Source organism: Nipponia nippon, unplaced genomic scaffold (genome assembly GCF_047370975.1).
Source record: "Nipponia nippon isolate SJK-2023a ecotype South Korea unplaced genomic scaffold, ASM4737097v1 scaffold_2, whole genome shotgun sequence".
Lineage (NCBI taxonomy): Eukaryota > Metazoa > Chordata > Aves > Pelecaniformes > Threskiornithidae > Nipponia > Nipponia nippon.
In genome coordinates, this window is record NW_028262336.1 from 20,532,227 (window position 1) to 20,557,577 (window position 25,351).

Here is a 25,351-nt window from a genome sequence, read left to right on the forward strand (position 1 = left end):
GAAAACAATGGATAATAATGGGCCAAACCTCCGAATACAAAAGAAATAGTGCTCATATATTTACAGTCTACTATGGCTCTTGAGCATCTGCCTAGGTCCTGATATTATTATACTACACTTCCATGCCTACTCCAGCATAAAAAGAGTTAACTGCCCTGACCAGTAAATGTGTTCCTTCATATTTGTAAGCTCCTTTGGCAATTCCAGTACTTGTTAGGGAGGACTGATTTTTATCTATGGGATTGCTTGCTTAAAAAGAACGTTCTCTTCCTAAGCCAAAAATAATACGATGGCATAGTGATGCTTCTGCTGTCCCAGCATTCTCTGGGACCTAAATCAGAGCGTGTCACAAGTGTGACTGGCATAGCTACTGATACAGCAGTTATGAAAGTACATTTTTCAGAAATGTACACTGGCCTGCAATGTATATTGTCATACTTCTCTATATTAACATTGATTTTAAGTTACAGTCATTTCTTTTATTGCAATTTTCACAGGGAAATCATGTACTAACTGCTAATATGCTCTCTGTCTCCAGGATGCTTGGGTAGCTGAACCTAATATTAGTATTTCACTGACCTTATATATTTTACCTTTGGGTTTATTTGTGTTTTGTAATGGATTTTTTTTTTTTAATATTTAAGCTTTAAATCTTGTTTGATGTGTTAGAGGACAAATAACCTCTAATGAAACTGATGGGACTGTCCCTTTCAATTACAAAGACAAAGGAATCAATGGGACTCATTTCACACGTTAAATGAGGTTGGTATAATTTAACACTACAATGAGGGACAATAATTGATGATAAATTACGAATGAAGTCCTATTGGATTATGCATTACTTTACTCATAGTGGTGTGAAGGATTAATTAAATTGTGTAGGAAGCTGCAATCCGTGAAGTTTTCTCAACTCTGCCTCAGCTGTCAAACCATAGGGTGAGCATGTAAAGCATGCTTTTATTTTCACTTCTTTGAAGGGAGAAAAATCAACTAATGCATTTTATATTTTTCTATACATGTGTTTCATTGTTTCAGCAATGCAAGGAAAAGGAAACATAAAACTAGGAGAGAAGTCATAAGATAAATCTCAGATCCTGAACACAAAAACTACCATTTATGTTAAGGCAAGGAGAATTCAGTTAAAATACGTATTTTCATTTTTACTGCACACAAAGTTATATGAAATTATTTCATATTCCTCCTCAGTCCCTGCAAGTAAGTGCTAGTGCAGAAAAGTGCACTAGCACTGCCAGTACTTTTGTAAGAAAGAATTGGTAAGGATTCATTCACATTACTCCTGAAAAAAAAAAAACACAAACCCCAACCCTAAAAGAAATGTGTTTATAGCAGTGATTTCTGTAATGCTTTAATCCACCAGATACAAATGGTGGATCCCAGCAGTAAATGTTTTTTATGTATTTATTTATTGTAATTTATGTATTTAATTGGGTAAGGATATGAGGCTTGATATTAATTTCTTAAGGATCCATTTAATAGTCTTCTGCTTTATTCCCACTGTTAGTCCCCTTATGCGCTCAGCAGTTCCTCCTGGTACCCCTTGCCCTATCAGGTGAGCTCAGTTTCTTCAGCCAGCTGGTTACAAAGGAGTAGAGACCTCTGTAGCCCACCCTGGTCTCTGGGAAGTGCTCATTTATAGCTCAATCAGCCAGGACTGTTGTTCCAAGATGAGTCTGGAGCGATGCTCCAGTTAGCATTCCTGGATCTTTAGCCAGATGCTAAATTTTTTTGCTCCAATATCCTGCTTGGTTCTTGTAGGAGGATTACCTGTTTCTGCCTCTGGGCTGGCTGCTCTATTTCACTAGACATTTTCTTTGAAAGTGTAAATGTCAGAGGCTGTAGAGGAGTCAGCCTCATTGCTGAGTGCCTATATCATGAGGATCTCCCTTACTCACCATGGCAGCCTCTACAGCTGGTTTGTGACATCCTGGCTCTTTTACAGGCAGGTAACCCTAGGAATAGGATAATGTATCGCAGATAACATCTCTCCTGCAATACAGCATGTTGTTTTCTGTTGAATCTGAGGCTGGCTAACCAACATAAAGGAAATACTCTGACCAATGTAGGGCAATTTAAGAATTCATTTGGAGAAGTTACTAGATACCCTTTTATTCTATGAAATATAATCTTGTGAAATGTAATATCGGTGGGATTACTCAAGGTTTAAAGCCAAAAACCCCTAACAAAACCACATGCCTTTTCACATGAGCAAAGATTTGCAAGGAGGTTTTCTGTTATGCTGGGCGGTACTCCATTATTTATTTTCTCTTCCCACTAGGACGAAAGATAGAAAGTTAAATATGCAACCAGAAGATGTTTCCTAAGAGATAAAAGTATACCTTTGACTGACCTTGTGAGGTATTTATAACGTTGGGAAGTAATATTTCAAGGTTTTCTGCAACCTGCTTTGTAGTCTGTAGTTTCTTTTTTCTTTTAATATTTCTTATGTAGCGATGACAGTACAGCAAACTGTCAGTCACAACTAGCTCATGCACATCCTTCTGTCAGTATCTGTGTGGAGCACTGTGGAGATCTAATGGAGCAAGGGAACGAAAATCAGAAGGCAAAGTCATCCCTGTGTGACTTTGAAAAGTCACTTAGCCTTTTTAAACAAGAGCTGTCACAAGTGGACTCAGCTGCGCTCGTTCTCCTTTGTTGTGTCCAGGAAAAGATCTGTGTATGTTAATCAACACTTCCACCTCTTGCACTCTTGTTTCAAGTCTTGAAATACCCATCAGCTCCTAGCTCATACTAACATCATCAGAATTTTAACCCTTCTTTTTCTTCTTCTTCATTTAAAAGAAGAGTTTTCAACTCTCTTGTAGAGAGTAAGCTTCCAGAGGAATGCTTAAAAACTTCAAGAGAATGCATTTTAAAGTCATAACCAGGAAAACAGGAAACAAATTAGAACACAAGATCTGAACTGTATTTTAAAATCTTGTTATTTGGGAAGTTTTGTTATTTAGTGTAATTTTTCTGGACTAATAATGTGAGTTATGTTTCTTTTGAATGACAAGCAAATGTTTAATACAAAAATTGCACAATTGTTTCATAAGAAATGTAGAAAGTGCTTAGCTTCTGCATACTGTAAAATAATTTTGAAAACTTGAAAGTCCATGAAAAGAAAAATCAAATTCTATTATCCCACTTAAATGAGAATAAGCTTAAGAAAGGTTAATTGCACTGTTCTGACTCCAGGCCATCTATCATTATGTTGACAGAACATTTTCTTCAGTGGTGGGAACAATGATAGGGCGTAGCAGTGATGATATAAATTGAATAGTCACTTTTTCATGTAGATGTATGCACTTGCAAAAATAATGCATTGGGATTCCCAAGTTGTGACAACATAGGAAGTTGTGATTAGAAAAAATGGTGAGAAAGGGCTTGAAATGTTCAAGTATATTTAATTGACATGAAATGCAGAACAAATTGTATTTAATAACCTCCTTTTAAAATTATTTCTAATTAGTGAGACATTTTGGCAGGTGTGCTTTCCTTTTCATCTTTGAAATTTTACCTTAATTTTTTTGACAGACTAGTCTCATAATGATTACAAAAGAAAAGGCAAAGCACCTAGGTCATCTAATCTACAATTAACTCCATTAATTTCCTGGAAGAATAAAAAAGATTGATGTAAAATGTTACACATTACCTGATTCATCAGAAGTATTTTTAAACCTAGGAGTAGAACTTCAAGGCATATTTACTCTGCTAAAGGTACATCATTGGAAGGTACAACACTTTAAAATAAAAGTCTTTTCTGATCATATGTTAGCGCATACAGTAAGGTGAGAAATCAAATCCAACTCAGTGACATGCCTTTAGCCTCTGAGAATTTAGTACAAGTGAGAGAGATTTATCCTCTAATTATATAACTAAATGTGATCAAACAAAAACCAGAGAAGTGAATTTTCTACAGGGAAATGTTCTTGACTGTTGAAGAAATCTTCTATGATGTGCTTTAACTTCAGTTGTTCTGTGTTTGTAGAATCATTTCAATGTTGTAATGGTGGAAGCAACGAAGAGAATGTTTATGCCAAGTTCTGGATGACCAACATAACTTGGAGTCCACAATTACAAGTGCAAAATAAATAGCATAGAAGAAAACCATAATCACGTTAAAACTAAATAACAGCTCTGCTCTTTCTGAATGTCAGCTGCCTCTTCTCCTGTATCCTTGGAAAGCAAAGAGATAGGGGCATGATCAAGGGGCCGCGCCATGCATGTTTCATTTCTGATGTGTAATTCTACTCAGTGAATGCAAACCAACAGACCCCTTCTGTTCATGATGAAATAGCTGCAGGTATCTGTCACTCAGAGGAAGGCACATTCTCATTTAAGCATATTCTTAAACCATTTGGAACTTTTTAGATTAAAACCAACACATTGAATTCTACCAGTTTATTCTTTGGCACCGTGTAGATCTGTCCAGAGCACTGATGTAACATCCCCCAGGTGTGAAATCCCCTATAACCAGAAGGTCTCAGAATGCTGTAGTGGGATTTATAGCAATCAAATGTTCAGGTACCAAGCCATGAGTACTTGTGTGGCAAATTTTATATTGCAGAACATTTTCGCAGTTTCAGCCAGAGACAAATCATTAGTAGAGCTATATTCAAAAGGAAACCATGATGCAACTCTGTTTTCTGTTGAAGACAGCATTAAAAATCCCTGCTGTTTTTGGCAAGATGAGTTAAATCTACATTGAGTGCCTCTGAAAATCCTATTTTAGATGCTTTAGCCACAACTTACCAGATCTGTTGAAACTCATCATTACCAGCACCTAGTGTTCCCAAGGGCATCTGCAAGAGCGTCGTGTTAAATACTGCCCCTTAATTTTATGTGTGTGGCTTATTTATGTGTGTGATGCTGTATCTTTTTGTCTTTCTAATCTTCCTGCTTTCTGTCAGAGGAATGAAAGGACTCCAGTTTTTCACTACCATGTCCTCATAGATTGTTTATGAGAGTAGCATTACGGTGTAACACTGAGGGCTTTATCAGCCTCTAAGATCCCTTTTAAGTTGTCATCCTGTGGATACAGGAGGTTGGATCTTCTAATAGGAACAGCCAAGGCAGGCTGTAAAACTTACCTTTTCCAATTAATTTCTTCATTAACCACAAACAATTTTGTCTCCACCATAATGTTCAAACTCCCAACTCCATTTCTGTTTTTCCTAAGGTACTACTTTTCTCAACTCGTTTACTTTACACTGTTCATCAATCCATTCCCTGTATTACCTTGCAAACCTAGTAAGAATCAAGCTCACCCAGAAGAAATGAATGGCATCTGTTGCGAGGTATTGTTTGTCACTAGGGAAAAAAAAAAACATCAACGATTCCTTATGCCGTAATTTTTTCCGCTTATGATACAGGGAAACACCTTTGGGAAAAACTAGCTGTGGGCAGATATTTGGATGATAAACTAGGGAATGAAAGTAAGCTAACGTAAAAAAAAAAGACACTGTAGAATTTTTAAGTGTCTGTTACTAAATGACAAGCTTGCAGCTATAGATAATTAGTTTTGTTTTCAGTGCTGAATTCTTTATAGAGCTCCTGTAGATAATTTTTCCCCCCAGAAATTTGTTTCAAAAAATGAAAATTTGATGTATGTTTGTGCAAACATACATTGCTTTGAAGATTTGTGCCAAAAGTGTGGATTTGTGTGGCACTCCTGATTTTTTTTCAGTTTCCCTTTACGTATTCATCCAAGGAACAGAAACAATACCAAGCAAAAATAATAAATATTTGAAGACACAGCTGAAATTTTGACACTAATTAGCTAAAAATATTTTGTGAGTGCAAGGAATTTATAAAGCAAAGAGTATTTGTTTAATAACTCTTATAAACACTACCAGTTTACGCAAAATTAACTGAACTTTAAATCGGAAAAATCATTAGGCAAAACGCGATGCACACCCCCCCACACAGGCAGGCAGCCATAGAGGAGATGAAATGCAAATGTTAAACGAAGGTGCATCTCTACCAGTCTCTCAAACAATCCCAACAATAGCAACAAAATCCTAGCTGAAGGTCAGGTAAAAAGTATTTACTGCTGCTTGTTCTTTTTTCATTTACTAGGCATTGCTGAATAGGGACTATGGATTCTGACCACAAATTTCAACACATATTTCTATTTTTCCTCCACCTCTGTGTGACACTTTTATCAGTACTGGAACATATTCTAGTGAGCTTGAAGTACCGTGACAGCTAACAGGCAGGTTGAATAAATTGTTGCTGTCTGCCTGGGGGGGTCTACGTTTCCCTGGCTCCTTCTTTTTTCATTTTTCCTGTCCCCATTCCTCTCCCTCCCCTTCTCCTCTCCTCCCCTCATCTCCCTGTTCTGTCAGCTGTTGCAGAATTCCATTTTTAATGCATTGTGTGCAATGTGTACAAGACTCTGTGCATGGGCAGGCTCGTCTTCGTAATCATATTTTACCTTTCTAGTAGCACACATTGCAATAACAACAATAATATTTTAATATTCGTAGCAAGGTACATTACATGCACAAAATGTGGAGGCTTGTGCTGCCTAATACTGTATTCTTTTAATACCAAATTCCCTTCAGTGGATGTGACGTTAGTAAATCAGGCAATTGTGCCTTGGCTTTGTTCTGGATTGTCCCTTTGATCACGTCATGCTTTAAGAAGTCTATTTGCCAGCAAATAGGAGTTGCCCCTCTGACCTTAAAGAAGAATATTGTCCCTTCCCACTGCAGTAATGACTTCTTTTTCCCACATGCCCAGAAGGATGGAGCTTAAGAACTGTATTCCTAGTAGATTATACTGACAGGCAGTAGCTCTCTGTTGCATATGTTATAGTTTTGCTGGCTTACAATTGCATTTTTTTTTCTCTTTGAGTGAATATAATGTTGAGTTTGTGTTTCTCTTTGCTGTGGCATGATATATTCAAAACTTACAAAGATGTGGTCATTTGAAGAATTTTCAATTTATTTCCATTTATCACATCAGGACCTTTTAGAATTTGCATTGTGTGTCATGTGGCTGGAACTGAATAAATCACTGGCAAAGACCCGGATTCTTAATTACTGGGAGTTTATACCTTTTCTATAGAGGTGGATGGAGGGAACAGTGAGAGGAAGGACGTCCATGGCACAGAAATATTTTAAAGGTCAAGTGTTTTTTGTGCAGCATGGCTAAGTGCAGACTCAGAAGCCAGGCATAAACTTTTGGTCTGTACTGTCACTTGTTTGCTTTGGCCCAAAGCCTGTGCAAGTGACTTATGAATGTTTAAGTGTGGGATATCTGGTGCTGATCTCTTCCCAGGCTTGATGTACCCAGCCTGGGGCAAGGAGAATACCCTCAAAGGTGTTAAGGAAGCGTCATTCCTCCTCCAGAGGTTCCTGATCCATGGCCCAAGTGTGCATATGAGCCATGGGGATGGTAGGACAACCTGAGTTTGGACCTGAATTTGGCTGATGGAAGTGACTGACTGACGCTGACTAACCAAAGTGACCTGTAGTTTCCCCCTTGTTGTCTTAGAAACAAAAGATACAACAATCATAAGGCAAAATAGTTGCTATCCTCATCTTTCTGTCTTTGTGAAGCTGAATAAGCCGCATGTTAAGCAGCTACTGAACTGCTCGCAGTACACTTTTATACTGAAACACTGGACTGTAAATTGTGACACCTATGATCTGATTCATTTTCAGTTTAGGCATCGGGCAGGAGAGATGGATGAAGATCATGGGCAATAAACTGATAAGCTTCCCTGTGGTAATCCATCTTCCCTCATAAATACAATTCTCGGGCTTTTTCTTGTCCAAGGCTGACTAATGACTTGAAAAAGGCACTTCTGCTTTCTACGGAGAGATATTAAGTAGTTCACTATATCCCTGAGCTATATGTTGTAATGTAATTTCTGGAGAGCACAAAGATTAATTTCAGTGCTAGTTACATTTCATAATGAACTCTTAGAAAGTACAGTTTTGACATTCCTGACTTCTGTGATGTATCAATTCAAAACCACATTTGTCTTGACTGAATTTATGGTATGTGGTAATTTGAGAGAGATCATGTCTCTTTTATCAACTATGCTTTTATCACTTTACTGTCGTCTTCACCATTTTATCTTCTGTACTCTGTAAGTTATCTTGAAAACAGAAATTTTCTTCTATAGGATAATTATATCTATAGGATATTTCCAAGACTTTTATTTCATTTTTTGGACATTAAGTCAGTTATACAGTAGGCACTTTGTGAAGTCTAAGATTTTTTTCAGGATTGATTGTATCAATTCACCTGAAGTTTCCACTTACAATCCACTGAGGACTATCTGTGGGCAGATGTAGGTGCTTATCCTCCAGCTTGTTTTTGTAGAAATATTTTTAATTATTTGCTACAAAATATACACTGAAAATATCGGTAAGGGGCATTTTTATTTATGTATCTGCTAGCTTCACTGTGAGAATTAGTCCACTTAAGTCTCGCGTCTTAATAGTATCATGTATAAGGGTTAAATTTTAGAATTCTTAATGAAACAGAACTTAAACTTCAAAGGCAATATTTAATATAGTTGTAACAGGAATGTGTTTTGTTAGTATATTGTTCATTGTAAACCTCACTAAATTAGAATTAGCATTTGCTTTAGGAACAATGAGGACTGTAACACATTCTCCTGTATTAAATTAGGTGGAGGAAGAGGATATCAGTAACGAGATCCATGGATGAGATTTCTGCTGGAAAAATTAGTTTAGAAAAAATAGTAAATCAGTAAATAATATTGCTTTTAAAACTTTCTTGGTAAACAAAGCTAAAGACATTAGATGCATTATTGTAAATTACTTCAATATTAAATTGTCTTTAATTGTAGATGGAACATACAGAAAATTTCAGAAGGATGAACTAGTGAAATATGCCTAACAATTATATTCAAAAAACTCCATCTTACTTCCTTACCATGCACACTAATGAGAAAAAAGCATTATAGGACTGTCCTATTTAAAGTAAGACAAAACTACGTTAGCACATTTAGTAATCTACTGTAATCCTTTCCATAATTTTCCAGCTGTCTATGATTCTTATAGAATACAGAAAATGAATTAATCTAACAAGTACTAAATTATTAAACATTACGTTATAAATTTCATCACACAAGATTTAAGAGCTTGAGATTCTTTATTGTATCTTTCTAAAATGAGTAGAGATTACACTAACCTCCAGCTGTCTTTATTAAAAGAAAACTGAAACAATCTAAAACTTTAAAATAAATTATGTTCTCATTTTTAGACATTGTTTAAGTTTGTCAAAGCAAGTTTATGTTTTCTTTCCTTGAGGGAAGAAATATTATATTTTAGAATTTTGATAGCATTATATCATATTTTGATATTAACACTGCAATGTTAGCTGGGATTTTTATTGCATGTATATTTTCTGGAATTTATCATTTCGGAGCAGAGCAGTGCTTTGCTTCTTGCCCCAGTCATCTGATTTAAAGGTCTTTTTGCGACACTGACACTTCTTTTTCTCAAAGTCTTTGTCTAAATTCTATACGAGCCCATGGAAAAATTTCCATTGACCTCCACCTGGCTAAATTACCTCTAAGGGCATATTATTCTCTAAGGATATTTTTGTGACTGTAAGCTACAGAATTAGTTCGTATGTGTGGGACTTCATAGCTTTGCACCATCTTGATTGTAGATCCTCTGCTTTCAAAATGTTTGTCTAATATTTTTTAAGCAAGAGAAGATTAGTTGAAGCTAAACAGAATTTCATTCAACAGAAAAAGAACTTGCATCTGTTTCCATAGTGTTGGAAGTTTGAAGTATGTTATTTTGGATCATTGTCTTTGAAATTCAAGTTTTATTATGACTTTATAACTCTCTAATTTCCTTAATTTAGAGAGAAAGAGGGAGAGAGAGTGGGAAAGAAAAACTTGGAATAGTATTCATTTTTAAGATGGCTGAATTGGTTTTGACATTGTATGAGGTAGAAACAACTTAAAATACGCCATGTGATCATTTTGTGATATTTAAATCCTACTACCTCATCTAAAAATTTCACTGGAGTTTTATTATGTGCCTGAGAGCCATAAGATATCCTCAAATCTCCTCTGCAGATCGCTAACATCTGGTTTTATTTTTGTGTTTATGGGGCTAGGAGCAGCCCCCATGGCTAATTGAAGACTTGCTTCTGTGTTCCCCTGCTCCAGAGGGAGGTGGATGACCCAACCTCCACTGTGTGGCTGGAGCAAAAATGACTAGAATTAGACCAAAGTGATATTATTCAGCATATATGGTATTCTAATAAAATTACAGCTGGAGAGATGCATTGTGGAGCATACACTGGTATTAGTGTTAGCTGCAATAACATACCTCGTTCAATACATAGTGAGCGTCAGAACCTAATACTTTTTCACTAGTACAAAAGGAAATGTTCAAGCTTTGCAAATATTAGAATTCCTCACTGGTAATTATCTTGTTTCATAGTTGAGCTGAGATTGCAAAATCTGGAATAAAAATAAATTCAGCGTACCAATCACACTCAGTTTTTTAAAGAACAAAGGAGCAAGCAAACTATAGACACAGTTTTTGGAACAAAATGTAGAGTGTGGTCATAGTTTCAGTGATGGAAAACTACACTAGAGTTAGGTTGAAACTTTTGGACTGTCATTTTTTACAATATACAATAGAGATATTTTAAAGGCTGTAATAAATTTAATGTAGTCTCGCTCCTGTCTAGTGAATAAAGTATATATACCTATGCATTCTGCTTTATTTGTATGACAAAGCAATTATGTTATAGTTTTGAGTAAATAATACTGCTTTTAAAAGTTTCTTGGTAAACAAAGCTACAAGCATTAGGTAGACTATTGTAAATTACTTCAATTTTATGTTGTGTTTAATTATAGACTATTATAATTATAGCCATGTAGACTATTTCAGAAGCAAGTTCTGGCATAGAATGTCCAACAGAATTTTATTTAAAAGAAGTCCTATTAAAAAAGTACTAAACAATAAATTTTACCTTATGGATTTCAGGCAAATTAAATATACAAATTAAATAATTTTCAGGCAAATTAAATATACAAAAAGCAGGTTTTGAGTAGGTATTTCAATCCTGAAGAGAAAAAACATTATGTGATTTTAGCTTTAATGTTTTTTAACAATTTTGTAAATTAAAAAGAGATGTTCAGATAGGAGTGGCAAGCACGCTGCAACTGATCTCACTGGAGTGGAGATCACTTTTTTGTGTGAGGAACTTGGTTTAGAAAGGCATTGTGACACTATATTTTAAGTTTCTTGGCTCTCAAACCTCACATTTCCTATCCTTTTTTGCCAGAGACTGTTTGGAATAGGTTATCAGCTTCACAGCTCCAGCAAAGTGCCTGACAAAAATCTGACCAAAAATACATCTTTGTTTTCTACTGTTTTTTTTTTCCTTTTTGATTTTCATTTTGATTTATAATATTACAACTTTCCTTCATTCTTCATTAATCCTTCTTACCATTTTACTTTTCAAATTCTGCATTATGATTTTCTTCTCTACAGTTCCCTTCTCTGGGCTCAAAGCAATAGCATGTTCTCATGCTTCTTTTTCATGAGGAGTTGGAGAAATTCTTAAGATTCAAAGAAGAATAAAAGAAAATCTGGATGTTCGGCTGCCAGAACCAGAAACCTTGCATGGAGTACTATTTCAAGAGTTAAAACGAGGAGGGTGGTTTTGAAGGAACCATCTGTTGGCACAGAAACACAGAATAAAAGATTTGGCTCCTGAAGCTATTCATATGCACTCTAGAAAATTTAAAAACCATTCTCTCTCCCTTTCAAGAATGGTGAAAAATTCTGAAATTACTGGAAAAGTTTGACTATTTCCAAGTGCATATGTTCCTATTTGACAAAGCATACCATTTGGCTATGTATAAATTAGACGTTTATTCTAATGAGTTGTGGTTTGCCAATAAAAGTGAAATATGTGCTACAATTATAAAATGCTGATGCAGAACTTCACAGGTTAATTCAAGACCAGATATTTATTCATCACTGTATGGTGGTTCAAGTTCAAAAGCACATGCTTCTATCCTGGAACAAATTTTATCCAGAGGTCTAAATCAATACTTTTGCATATACTAATTAATCAATTGTTCTGTGTTGCACAAAAAAAAATGTTCCTGTATATCAAAGGAATATTTATAGGTCTGGTGACTCCTCACCTTTGGAATTTGAACTAACAGAGCCAAGTCTGTATTTGATAGCAAAGGATTTAGAAGGTATGCCCTAAGCCTTTGACATCTCAGCATTGTAGTGCGAAAAAATGTTTCATGTTAACTACGAGTAATCATCTTCACAATGTCTACAGTGACTTGTTGTAGCCTTCATTTCAGCTGGCTACATACTTTGAGTCCAAATGTTCTTAGATTTGGTTCGTTATTTAAATCCAATACCGATGAAAATTGTTTTTTCTTCATGTTAAAATTCTGTTGTTTAAAATTAATCTGGCTATATTGGTGCCATTTATAATTAGGAGTATTTGCTTTAACAGTTGATACAGCGATATCTACAGTCTTAATTTTATTAAATAAAACATAATAGGTGTTTTAAAAAACAATTTTAAAAACTGATTGCTTTCCAGAGTTTCTTTGGGGTTAACTTTAAAAAGCCAACATGATGAGCTTGAGTTAGTCATGAAATAAAGTTCAGATGTTTCCCTGTAGCTGCAAATTTAATAGACTGTTTCATTACTCTGTGAAGTAGTGAGGAAGTTGTCCTTTGGTTATAACGCCTGGTGATTTCAAGAAAAATCGAGTTCCTCCTTCTTTCAGGTGGTTTGTTTGTTTGTATCCCATCTCCCCCCCCCCCCCCCCCTTTTTCTTTTATACCATTTTCTAAACTGTGACATAGCAAGTTTGCCTTACATAATGAGCACAATAAGCACAGTAATGTGTGAAGCAATTACACACATCTCAGAATCATGAATTTAAAATATATCTAATGCAAAACAAATCAAGCAGCAATGCAGATTACAAATACAAAGTTACTCTAGGGATTTCTGTGTATACACTGCACAGTTCTGCTGTGTGCTAACACTTTAGATTCAGTAAATGGACCTCACAGACTGAAACTGCCAACATATGTTGTAACCAGAGAATTATGTCATGTACTGTTAAGGCTAATAGGCTAAATTACAGATAAATGGTAATGGATCCACAGGTGGCCAATGCCTGCTACAAAGTGTAGCAGCTAGTTAGAGGAGAAGCTATCGCCTTACAAAACAAGATGTTAGCTATTTGCTTCATTTTCTTCTCCATCTATTTACTTGCCATAAGCAAATAGTAAATACATATCCTCATATATATTGCGCATATATATATATATGTGTGTAAGGGGATATATAGCCATGAAAAAGACTTGAACTGCTCCAAAAAGAGAATTGCATTAGGAGAGGAAAAGAAGAAACTATTGAAGAATCCCTAGAAAGTTAGACTAAAGGGGACACGTTTGTTAATTCAACTGAGGCCGACTCTTTCTGTAATAAGATCCTCTAAACGTGTAGTCGGACAAACCAATCAACTTTATGTTAAATGAATAAATTATTTAAATAAACTGAACTGGCATAACTTCAGTTATGCCATGTAACTCGTCCAAGCTGACCGGTTACATCTGTGTTTTGTGAAGAAGTATAGGGGATGGAAAGGAAGAGGAGAAAATGAGAAGGAAAATGAAGGAAGATAAGGGAATGAAAGCAAGGGTGAGCAAAGGGAAGAGCTCTGTGCTGTTCTTACAGGGTTCTCTCTCCCCTCTTTCCTCGTTTCCAGATGTCATTGGGATTTATGTGGGATCGAAATCTGCCCTGAGGTTTGTGAACCAAATGCTTTTGATTTCTGTGGAGTTTGTTTATATCAGAGATGACTGTGGCTTCTCTTTGACTGATTTTTTTTTTAACTTAAAATCCCACTGCATAGCAAAAGCTAATGATAGGTCTTGGAAGATGATGGGAGAAAAAACACTTTTTGAGGCAGAGGTTCACTCCAAATCCAATGTGAATGTTAAAGGTGTTCCTGTACAACAAGGCTGAGATTCTTTTATACAACGTACGTTGAGTGTATATAAAATAAAAAAAAATACCTTTGAGCCAGCCCTCTGGGTTTGTATTAGATATTTTGAGCTGAATTGCAGCAGTCTGCAGGAGAGAGAAGGAGATGTGGAGTGGAAGTCAGCCAGGAACGCTATCACCTACTTCCAGGGCCTCACAAAAAAAGCGTATTCAGGCTTTTTCCAGGAAGCACTTCCATCAGACCGCCTGCCGCCACGGTGTCAGCCTGCAGCCTGCGTGGGTGCATACCTGTCCCAAGGACTGCCACTCATACGTTGCACTTACTCACCTCTTTTGTGGCACTCTTGGTCTTTATTTTTGCTAACGTCAAGTCTTCAGTTTGAGAAGACTGTAGAACTTTCTTTGCAACGCACAGGCGGGCTGTCATACTGCATACTTTTACAGGCTTCATTTTTACAGACTACAGTTTCCATATAAACTCTGCAGTGCAAATACACTATATGCAAAACCAGTAAGTTTTAGAGGTTAATTTTTACTCCTTTCAAAAGCCTTCCATGTACAAAATATGTAAATAGACTTCAATTTTATGCTAATCCTTAATAGTAGTAACATTTTTATACTTAAACATTTAGTCTTTTATCTAGTAAGCTAACAATATTTCTGTGACTGCTAATATTTTTAAGATCTGATTAAAATACACAAAAGACAGTGCTTTTGAATTTTTTAAAAATGGATTTTTTTACAGACTCATAAATTTGAAACTATTGTCTTAACTGGCCTGCCTGAGAAAGTCATGTTAACAGCTTTCATCTTTAAAATAGCTCTGAATGCACCTAGAATAGCTGTCAACAGAGCAGAAATCTGTGAAATGTATCAGACAACAGGTCCACATGTAAGTGAGAAACAAATGTGTTAACTTAGCTAACATGGAAAATCAAACAATCAGGAGACAAAAAGAAGAGAAGAATAGACTAGACTTACTAATTAGAAAAAACCCAGGTTTTCTGTGGGAAGCAACACCTGCAGGCACTGAAACCATTTTACAGCATTCAGGTTGCATTCATTTTCATATACAGTGATTTATACTAATAACTCCAAAAGGTGATATTCATCATTCCTATCTTATGAGAAAGTATGATAATCACTCTCTCATCTTCCTTTACTAAAGTTGAGGGTTTTTTCATTTTATTTTGATGATTATTACTTATTTTTGTGTTCTACATAACACATCTGTCTTATTTGTAAGAAAAAAAAAAAAAGTCTGCTGGCAAATTACATTACTGCATAGCTCTGCCTCTCAAAAATTCTTCTTTCCATAGCATAATTTAGCCATGTTTCATCCTGGAATTAGTAAGGAGAATTTGATCATTACACTGTTTTTGATAAAACCACACCTTTCACTTAAATGTACTTAAATTCCCGTAACAAACTCCTACCAATAAATGAAAGGTGCATTTGCATTTTATGGGTGTTTCATTTTTTTTCCAAAGGAAAATGGTCAGGATTAAATGTCTCCAAAATGTGATTTGGTAATCTTTAAAACAGTCACTTGGATGTTTCCAGTTATTTCCTAGTTATTTCATATGCGTATTTTCAATGATTTCCCAAAATAATGCTTCTCTTTATGATAGATAAAAATGATGACGTGAACCCAAATCTTAAGCAAGCCTTACAGTGGCATATAAGAAATTTCATCTAACAGACGATGAAAGCTTCTGTGCATTGAGTCAGAGCTTATACGGGAAACAGTTAGTAAACACTATGAGAAAAGTATTGATTTTATTATTGAAGTTATTAATATCAAGTAGCCTATATACTTGAGAATGTTTATTATCCTGTGTCTTAGTTATTATGATATCGTTCTAAACACCAATATATTATACTGGTGATTTTCTAGATTAGAAATTGTGGGACTCATTAAAAACACATACTTTTGTCATTGGGCTGATTTCCATTAGCACATCTGTGTATGGTAGTACAACATGAAAAGTGAAATGCTGCCCTGAATCAGCTAAGAAAGTATTTTTTAGTTTGATATATATATATATATATATATAAAAAGCCAGGCACAGTGGCCTATTTTCTGAGTATCTCTATATCCCAACTCATAGAAAAACATGTTTGTATTATACTTCATTTGAACATAGAGTTGGCAAGGGATTTTAGATGGTAATTTTAGCCCCATGCTCTTTATGGCATATCAGCTAGTGGTGAGACTTTTTTATTTCCATACGTCTATTAAGAGTACGACATTTTTAATTCCATCAGCTCAGGGCTTAAATTAGAGTTTAAGGTAAATGTTTTCATTTAGCTTATTGATTCTGTTCCAATTTAGGAGATTACCCCATAGCTCTAATTCACCCAAAGAATATCACTGGGGAGATTTTCAAAGGCATGAATAGAAGTCAGACCACTAACTTCCATTGACTGCTGAAAATTGTATTACTGCCTTCTCTCTGGATACATGGAAACCAGTTCCCATTGTTCTCTTAATAGGAATGAGCATCCATCTTTCTCAAATAGGCTTTGAAAATGTTGATCAAAGCAGAGGAGGCCAGATGCTCACAGTTTGCTATAGTTCTGCTACGGTCAGTGAATTATTTGCACCATTTGGGACACAAGCCATGTCATTGCTAAAATGATTATAAGTTACTTAGTCTCCTAATAACAAAATTCAACATTAAAGAATTAAGTTTTCTCAGCTAAAATGGAAAAAGAAAAAATGTTTTTTGAAAAAAAAATCCGTTCATTAACACCAGTGCAATTGCCTGTTAAAGTCATCCTTCAGCTGGGATTCTTGTTCTGATCAGTATGGAAACACTGCGGAGGAAATGCCCTCACCTCCTTGGGTAAAGACAGTGTAATGCCTTCACTGCATTGCAATTTAGGGTGGAGTAGAGTTGGCAGATGCAGAAAAAGTGCATCCAGACTCTTATACCTGCTTTTACACATTTTGTCATAGTTCCTTTTCTCTGCCCATCTGCTAAAATAGTTTGGCATGCTTCTGGTGCCACCCACCCCAGGAAAAATTAGCTGATCTTGTGTTCAGCATCATGCCCCATTCAGCAAGCATGTGTAGAAAGCAGTTTCTTTTCTTAAATAAACAGAATGAATGCCAGGAATATCTCCATCTTCTGGGATAAATTTCACGGGTTTTTATATACTTGTAGGCTGGATCCAGTTTCTAGCTTTTTGAGCTAAAATGTACAACAGGGCCAGTGTATAAGGTGTATCACATTTTTATCTCATGTCATCTACTCAAAATCAGCTGCTGAGATAATGCCACCCTCGTCTTGGTTTCTCATCATCTGTTATTCACTCGTGTTGGCACAGTTCTCAGCCCAACTACCTTTCCTTCGCGCCTCTTCCACGTGGTACCTCAGCGCTGAGTAGGGGTTGGATAACCGGAGATACAGAAGAAGGAGGTGAGGACCGATAAGTGGAGCATACACTGGAAAAAAAGACAGTAGTTCACTGAGATAGAGAATGACAAAGTCTGAGCTAGGTGGAAAGGAAAATAAGATTTCAATAAAGAGCAATTAGCAAAAAGGGAAGAAATTTTAAAAGCATAAAAAATAAAGAAGAAAAAATGCAACAAGCTTTGTCTTTCATCTTGCAATCATAAAATGTCCAGATCTTCTCTGAATGCTTTCTTGAAACCCACTAACATTATATTTTAAGTGGGTGAGAAAAAGTAAATATGGATATGCAAATTAGGCCTGACAGATTAGCCTAACAATCATTTTTTGAAAAACAGAAGGCCGACCACAGTTTAGCAGTTTATTTTGAGAGCTGAGTAGGATGGCATATTTTTACATTAAACAATATTCATTTTAGTTTTCTTCTGGTTTGTTTTTTTTTTGTCTGAACATAACATTATAATTCTCCACCACTCAGTAAAATGTCCTACATTTGTCTGAATTAATAGGATAAAGATTACAAGTTTGTTAGAACAGATAATGATAAATGACTTGCATACATTAAATGTGTTTGGGACATGTTTAATCCATAAGTTTGATGTTAAAAGCACCAACATGGTCTTATAAAATTTTACTATCAACATGATCTGGGAGGCATTCTTGCGGTAGTCTCATACAGGTTCTCATTTATGCTAACATAAAACATGGGCTATGCTGAAATATCGGTTCACATAGAACTGTGCAGATCTTTTAGTTGTACACTCACGCATAAAAATCCTAAATAATCATTATGAGAAGGCGTGCTATGACTACTTGTTTGGGGTCAAAACAGTAAAGGATCGAGATGCCATATTGTAATACAAGCTGGCGTAAGGGTCTTGAGGGCTCTTGAGATGTACTCATGTTTTTTGCTGAAACGAAGATTTAGTACCAGAGCTAATAAGGGATATTGAGATGTGATGCTTTTGTGAAAGTCGTGCTTTCTTTACTAAATGTTGTATTGGAATTCAGGGTCTGCTGGTACTTTTTACTTTTAAAAAAGAAGTAATTTTGTATTGCGTATTGCATAGGAGCTATTTGTGGCTGTAGAAGGAGAAGGTACAGGAAGGAACTTGACTTGGTAGCCTATGGTAGCATCAGCATCACTCAGATACCCTGCCTCAGCTGGGGCGGGAGTGCCCTGCTCTTCTGGTCCTCAGCCATTTGGCAGCAACTTTTTTTTTTTTTTCTTTTTTTTTTTTTAACAGTGACTGTAAGTGCCTGGCATGCCATGGTAGGAAGGATAAGTTAGCCACCTCCAGCTCAAATAGCAGCCCTTAAGAGATGTTTTCTCATGTAGACTTTACCCAGTTACGGTGTCTCAGATGTCTAGGTTGCTTAGGAAGGCTGATTTTTTTTTGCCTGAGTGCAAGTTTGGAGATATCTCATAGGAACTTACTTTGAATTCTTAACAATAACAACAAAACACCTTCTCTATTACATGTTTATGGATCAGTTTTTCTTTCATTTACTTCCTGATAAAGTGTCTGTTGCAAACAAAGAGAAAAAATTATGTGTTATGAGATAAGAAAAAAACCACAGTCGTAATTCTTGCTTTTCTCGTACTAGTTAGGCCAACAACATGGAATTTCTTGTAAAAGACACAGTAGTTGCTGACTTAGCTTTACAGACATTGTCTAATGCCTACTCTTCTGCAGCCAGATGGAAAAAATAAGTCTGGTAATATTCTTTGATCTCTGTATGTGTTTTGAAGTCTCTTTTATAGTTGATAGCCTCAGACCCTTGCACTTAAAAAAAAAAAAAAATCTGTGGTAGCTTGAGAGCATGAGGATAGACGGCAAATTGATAAGGCACATGGGTAAGAAAAATTATATTTTTTTTCCCTCAAAAAAGCAGATTATCTCTTTTAAAATTTTCATTAAGAGGAACGTTATTCCATATTAATTGTATACAATAAATGAGTATATATATAAGGCTGGCTGACCCAAAGCAAGATTTGTTTACTCAAATGTTACTTCAATCAAGATTAAATAATATGTATCAAAACTGATTTTTTAATTGTGCAACTCTTGCTCTGTTTATGTGTTTGTGAGTTTATTAGCAGGAGCATGTTTACATAGATGCATGTATATGCACATAAAGATTTGTACGTGTGTGTCTATTTATGCAGAACACATTTGTTTTCCTCTACCATTGAGAACTTAAAAGGTGCTAGCAAAATGTATAACATTATGGTTGAGAATTTAAATTAAAAAGTGAGGAAATTAAGAAGCAAACAAACATGTGCCCTCATAGAAGTGATGACTTTTAAGACATAGTTGTGCTAGACCATAAAGTCTTTAGGGGAGAGGTAATGTTAATTTATATGTTTATACAGTGTTGAGTGCACTGATGATGTTCAATAAGTAAACAGAAAAAGTAAATGGTATGTTAGTAGGATGGTAAATTTTGCACATTTATTTTATGCATTTGGATGATAAAAAAATCTGTAAGGCATGTTTCGTACTCTCCATAAGCTACAGAAAGTCTCAGAATCCTTTGATTGTCGTATTTAATAGTTCTATATTACAAGCAAAACAAAAAAAAACCCTACCAAGCTGATCTGGGAACTTTACCGTTTCCCCAAGCTTTCAGGGGTAAAATGGTGTGTAGGTCTGGTCCCCACACACACTGCTGAATTATGTGAGCGTGCCCTTCGCTTCACAGAATTGCACTGTTTTCGTGGCAAACATTGCTGCATCTGAGTTGATCTCCCCAGAGTTGTTAAGTCATAGGGGCTGCAAAATAAAATTCAGGTAATTTTTAGCTTTAATGAGTTGTCCTGCCATGCCTTAAAGTCTCTGTATGGCTGCCTCACAAAGGCTCTCTGATAGTCACCAGATTTAGTCTTTCTTCTAAAATGGGAGGCTGTTGCAGAAATGCATCAAAGGCAGTGTAAGAACTGTGTGTGGCAGCAGTTTAAGTACAGCTTGCACTGCAGAAATAGAGACCTGCTCTGCTTTGCAAACTAGATAAAGATGCCTTGAAATGAAGGACCCTAAAGGGCAGCTCATGACCCTCCATGGTAAGACAGGGAGCGAGCAACAGATGCCCTTACTTATGAGTTGACCCAGTCCTAGCGTGACTTTCAGGAGAGGATGACTCATGAGCCTGTGCTATGGTGGCCAGGTTCTTCCTTGTCAGTCTGTCCTCTCTCAGCACTAAAGCAGCACATGACCTCTGTGAAAAAAAAGCTTTCCCAGATCATCAATCTCCAACACAATCAGTGGTGGGTTCTTCAGAAGAGGTGACAGAGAGGTCTCTGTGTAAGGAAGTGGCTTTGGCTTTGAGGGGAGTGGAGAAGGACTTCTGTGCACAAGAGGGCTGACTTCATGGCCTTGCAGGCTTCCAGTGAGAGAGGCTGTAGCTTTCATCATGTCTCGGTGAATGAAGTATCCCTGTGCACAAGAGAGGACAGTTGTTTCAAACCCTTCGTGGAACGCCATGCCAAGCTGCTGCAGAGAGCTCTGTTACCCTTTGGAAGAAGGTAAAGGTGAAGTCTCTAATGAAGGGAGAGAGAACTGTAGAAAAAGTTCTGCTCTTTATGGATAAAAAGCTCTGTGGAAGATATCTGATCTAAGGAAAGAACTGTGCAGTAAATTACTAGTGACTTACCTATGACACACTGAAACAAAAATTAAAAGGCTGGGGCATAATGAAAGCTGAGGAGAAAAGAAATTAAATATGTCTGACAATTTTAGAGAATGACATGTATTAACGCTCAATAGAACTAGTGTAACGCAGACCATAAACTGATTTTGTAATTTTATCTTCAAGTCCTTAACTTCTGCCTGAGCTGCAACATATAAGTCAGAAAGGCATCCAGTCTTAGTGTGACATCTTCAAGTGGTCCACTGCATCTCTGAAAAAGTTGTCCACATGGCTAATTCCAGAATTAATTACATTGCTTTTGAGTAAGTTTTCACATTGCTAAGGAACTCACATAAGCAGAAATTATACAGCAGAAACTGAAACTAGTTAAATGAGCTATAAAACACTGAATCACATAGGAGCAGGCCACCTTTTATTTGGCTTCACACCTCTGAATGCTTAATCAGTTTGGTTTTACTTGCTGTTACTCCAGTGGGGAAGGCAGTGGACCAGCATTGCTTCTATGGCAGAAATTGTCCACTATCCTGCTAACCAGCAACATTGCACATGAGGCGCTCTGTTAGACCAGGTGATTTAAAAGCTTTTTTGGTGATAAATTTTCCCTGTCTGACTGCATTTTTGGTGTGAATGAAGAGAAGAATGGTCACTCAGGAGATGCTGCTTCAGGCATCCCTTCACATCCATCAGAATACAGGGCAGCTTTTCTGAAGGCAGCACCTCCTTCTCCTGTGACAGGGTAAATGGATGCAACCTGTGCAAAAATGTCCATGCAAGTTTTGTGTCTATAAAGGTACCCTTCCATTAGTCTTTTAAGATAAAAAGCCATCTGGCCTACAGTTCTGAAACTTTCCATAAACTCTGTGTTAGCTTGCGTACCAGATAAAACTGTGTGGCTTGAGAGCTCAGCAGACATCTGCTGAAACACCAGTCTGAAGCACCATTTTACTTTTGCAAAGCACGAAGCTCAATGAGGTTTGAATCTGGAACCAAATAAAGGATAACAAGCATTAGCTACAAGGCAGGGGTTTCTTCTGAGGCAGTTCAAGTTTTTGGCTGGGATTCATTTTGTGTAGCTCATTCTGGAATCCCACGCTTTGCTTCCCCCCCTCCCCCGCCCCCTTGAAAATCTTTATCTTCTGTCCTTCAGAGAGTGCACTGCCAACTGGAAGATCACAAAGCCTTGGTTTGGGTGCTCAAAACTGCAGCTGTCATTTGAAAAGGCAATTTTTCTGCATTCATAGTAAATGACACCATTCCACGTTACTGCTAACATGCTCCTAAAGGACCGCCTTGTATTAACTGAGGTTTTTTCCTGCGCTGTATTTTGGTGCAGTGAACAATTTGGTACAATCAGGTCTCTTACATAACCAGCAACCGCTGAGTCATCTTTAGAGAGTGAGTATTGACACGCTTCCCTGGCACGAGTTCGGAGGGTGAAGGATGTGCAGTTAGAATGTGCTTAAAAAAAGGCAATCTGAAATTCCTAACTGTTTCTTTTAACGCTGTATGTTACCATAGGAGTTATTTTTGCTAGGGGGCAAAGGCCCGATGGCAGGTATGGGACTGATGCTCCGTTGTTCTTTAGCCTGTACATGTGACTCCTGTAGAATAAAATGATGGTCAAGAAACCAAACCTCTTCATCAGGAACTTCCACTGAGACGAGGAGGCAGTGAGTCTCTCCCTCCCCAGACACGGTGCTGGGTCCGTATAGGAAAACACCCCCCTCCTGGTCATCTGCACAGGGGGAACAGCCAGGCGGGTGCTGCCGGCGTCAGTCTGAAACTGAAGACTGCTTGTACTGTGTAACGTGTGGGATTTGGCAGATCACCGGTTCTTTATGTCCTGTGCTGTAAATACTTTGCTTTTTGTACTGCAAGTAGTCAGCTCAAATTGAAATAAGAGCAGGTCTCCTTTCCTGATTTCTCCAACTGGTCCGAATGAAGAAACAGTGTTCCTTTTAAAGGACTCATGGATAACTACTTTAATAGTCATGGTAAACTTTCTGATACAGTATCTCTGTGGTCATCTGAAGTCTGGCAGCTTTAGGTGAAAAAATTGTTCCTGTCCTGTTTTGGAAAGTTACCATCACTGACATGAGAACGTCTAGAAATGCATGGCTTCAGGTGGTCGTACTTTAACTGGTGACTGTGGAGTATTTCAATGGCACTAATCATGTTGAGCTCACATTTCATAAAAAGCAGTGGCTCTGAACACTATAAAGTAATAGATGTACTATTAAGACTAGAATAGCTTGCTTTGTCTCTCCTTTCTCTGCAATTGAAATTGTGTCTAGAAATTTATTCCAGTACTTTATTGTGTGGAATAATCTCCCCAGGGAAGTGGTAGACTCTGCTATGCTGAACACGTTTAAGACTCAGCTGGACGTGGTGCTGGGCCATCTCGTCTAGATTGTGCTCTTGCCTAGAAAGGTTGGACCAGATGATCCTGGAGGTCCCTTCCAACCTGGTATTCTATGATTCTATGATTCTATTCAAAAATCTCCTTAATTCTGCTCAGTTATAGCCATAGCGTCTACACAACAGCTAATATGCAATGCGTTATGCAGAAGATCAGCTCGTAGAATGCTAATTTGTTGATGTTCTATTAAAAAAATGTTTTACCATTGTATAAGTAAGTTACAATTTGAAACGTTCCTGAGGCTGATTCTTATGATGCTAAAGACCTAGATATTTTGCGATTTCTTTTACTGAATATAACTGTAGACTTCATCCAGACTAAAGCCCTCTGTCACTATGAGTGAAAAGCACGCTGGTCTTATAGTGATTGTCAGCTCTCAGGATGAAGCTTTCCTGGGCTTCCACAGGTCATGTGGAATGATTTCATAACTGTGGTGAAAGGGTTAGCAGATAATTTTTGTTACAGTTTTTCCTTGAGACTTTCGATCACCACGGGGAAGTTTGTGATCTAGACAGACAGGGGGTTAAATAGCTTCCAACAATACTGCTGTTACTGCTGCAAGCACGGGAGTCTGCTTGCACCGGGTACTGGCTGCTCAGAGGCTGCTGGGCTGCAGGGCGAAGGTTTGTTAGGTAACAGAGATTATATACGCAAATTCTCAGAGATTCTCTTACTGTCAGTGAACTGTTCCACTCATGCAGGGTCTGCTGACAGAAACCTGGGTGGGAGGAAGTATTTGTGTTATTTTCCCTAGAAATAGAAGATATTTATGCTGAATAAGAGACAGAGTTATTGAGCAGCTTAAAGGGAAAAAAAGTTTCTTTTTTAAGCCCTTTTTTCTCATCCTAGATGCTTTATTTTTCCTCCCTTCCCTTGCCCCCCTCTGTGGGTAGGGAAGGAAGCTTTACAAACTGTGGTTTTGCTCCCATTGATAAATGTAATGAGTTTTGTGTGTCAACGTTAAAATGTTCCATGTCATCAGCTCTGTGAAACTGCAGTGAAATATGCAAGTGAAGGAGAAAAAAAACTCCTCCGGTTTCAGCCCGGCTGTGTCCCCTGCTAGGGGGCTGTGGGGAATGTTGATAAACATGAGGACGGGCTGAGAGGTGGCAGAGGTAGGTGAGGAGCCGGTGGCTTCTGAGGGACCACAGAAAGCTGCCAGTGCATCTCTTCTGGCGCCCGAGTGCCAGAGGCTCCTGGTTAGGGGAAGCCTTTACGACTGTTCTGTTTTTACATTCCCTGGATAAAGGAAATAAGCGATGCAATGGAAATACAATCTTTCATAAACATTTCTAGTAGGAATAATATTTTACATCTCCCTCTGCCTCTGCTGAGTAAGTGCTGTTAGCTCCAATTATTCATTCCTAAGGAAAGTCTTCTAATTCATCTTTATCGGTACTCCAGGTAGAGGTGATTTATTTTTTTTGTTACCTGGCATGGCTGTGCTGTCACTGCTGCTGCTGCTTGGGCTAGTAGACATAACTGCTGCTGCGGACATCACGCCTAGAATAAAAGCGGGGTCAAGGTGGAGAGGTGAAAAGAATCGTGAGTAACCCAGGCTTTTCCTTCTCTTCTTCTCGGCTCTCTGTTTGAAGAAATGTGTTAGGCCTCGTTTCGCTGAGTAATTCTTCCTCTCCGGGAGGTCATTCTTTAATAATAACCTTAAGGCCATATAATTTTAGGTATTTAAATATGCATGCAGAAAGCACGGGCCACACCTTCTGTATGCTCCACACATCTGCAGTACAATCCTGTGTTTCACGGCAACCTTTCCGAGCTGCCTGGGCTGATTAACTCCTCTATTTCCAGAGAGTTGTGAGACTTCCAGGCT

The 25,351-nt window shown here is 37.3% G+C and overlaps 1 protein-coding gene and 1 non-coding gene across 3 annotated transcripts in view; one reads left to right on the plus strand and one right to left on the minus strand.

Moving 5' to 3' along the window:
* The window catches only part of ROBO1 (roundabout guidance receptor 1), a 735,949-nt gene that overhangs the window by 179,270 nt on the left and 531,328 nt on the right, over nucleotides 1–25,351 (plus strand). Inside the window, exon 3 of one of the 2 annotated variants that reach the window (XM_087757517.1) lies at nucleotides 24,925–25,065. The exons of the other annotated variant lie outside the window; for it this stretch is intronic. Within the exon in view, the coding sequence (XP_087613643.1) occupies nucleotides 24,925–25,065 (141 nt within the window). The remainder of the gene's footprint in view (nucleotides 1–24,924; nucleotides 25,066–25,351) is intronic. 2 annotated transcript variants of the gene reach the window in all.
* Nucleotides 11,952–12,026, minus strand: LOC148055684 (small nucleolar RNA SNORD36). The gene has a single exon (XR_015705203.1). It is a non-coding gene; the product is annotated as a small nucleolar RNA SNORD36 (small nucleolar RNA).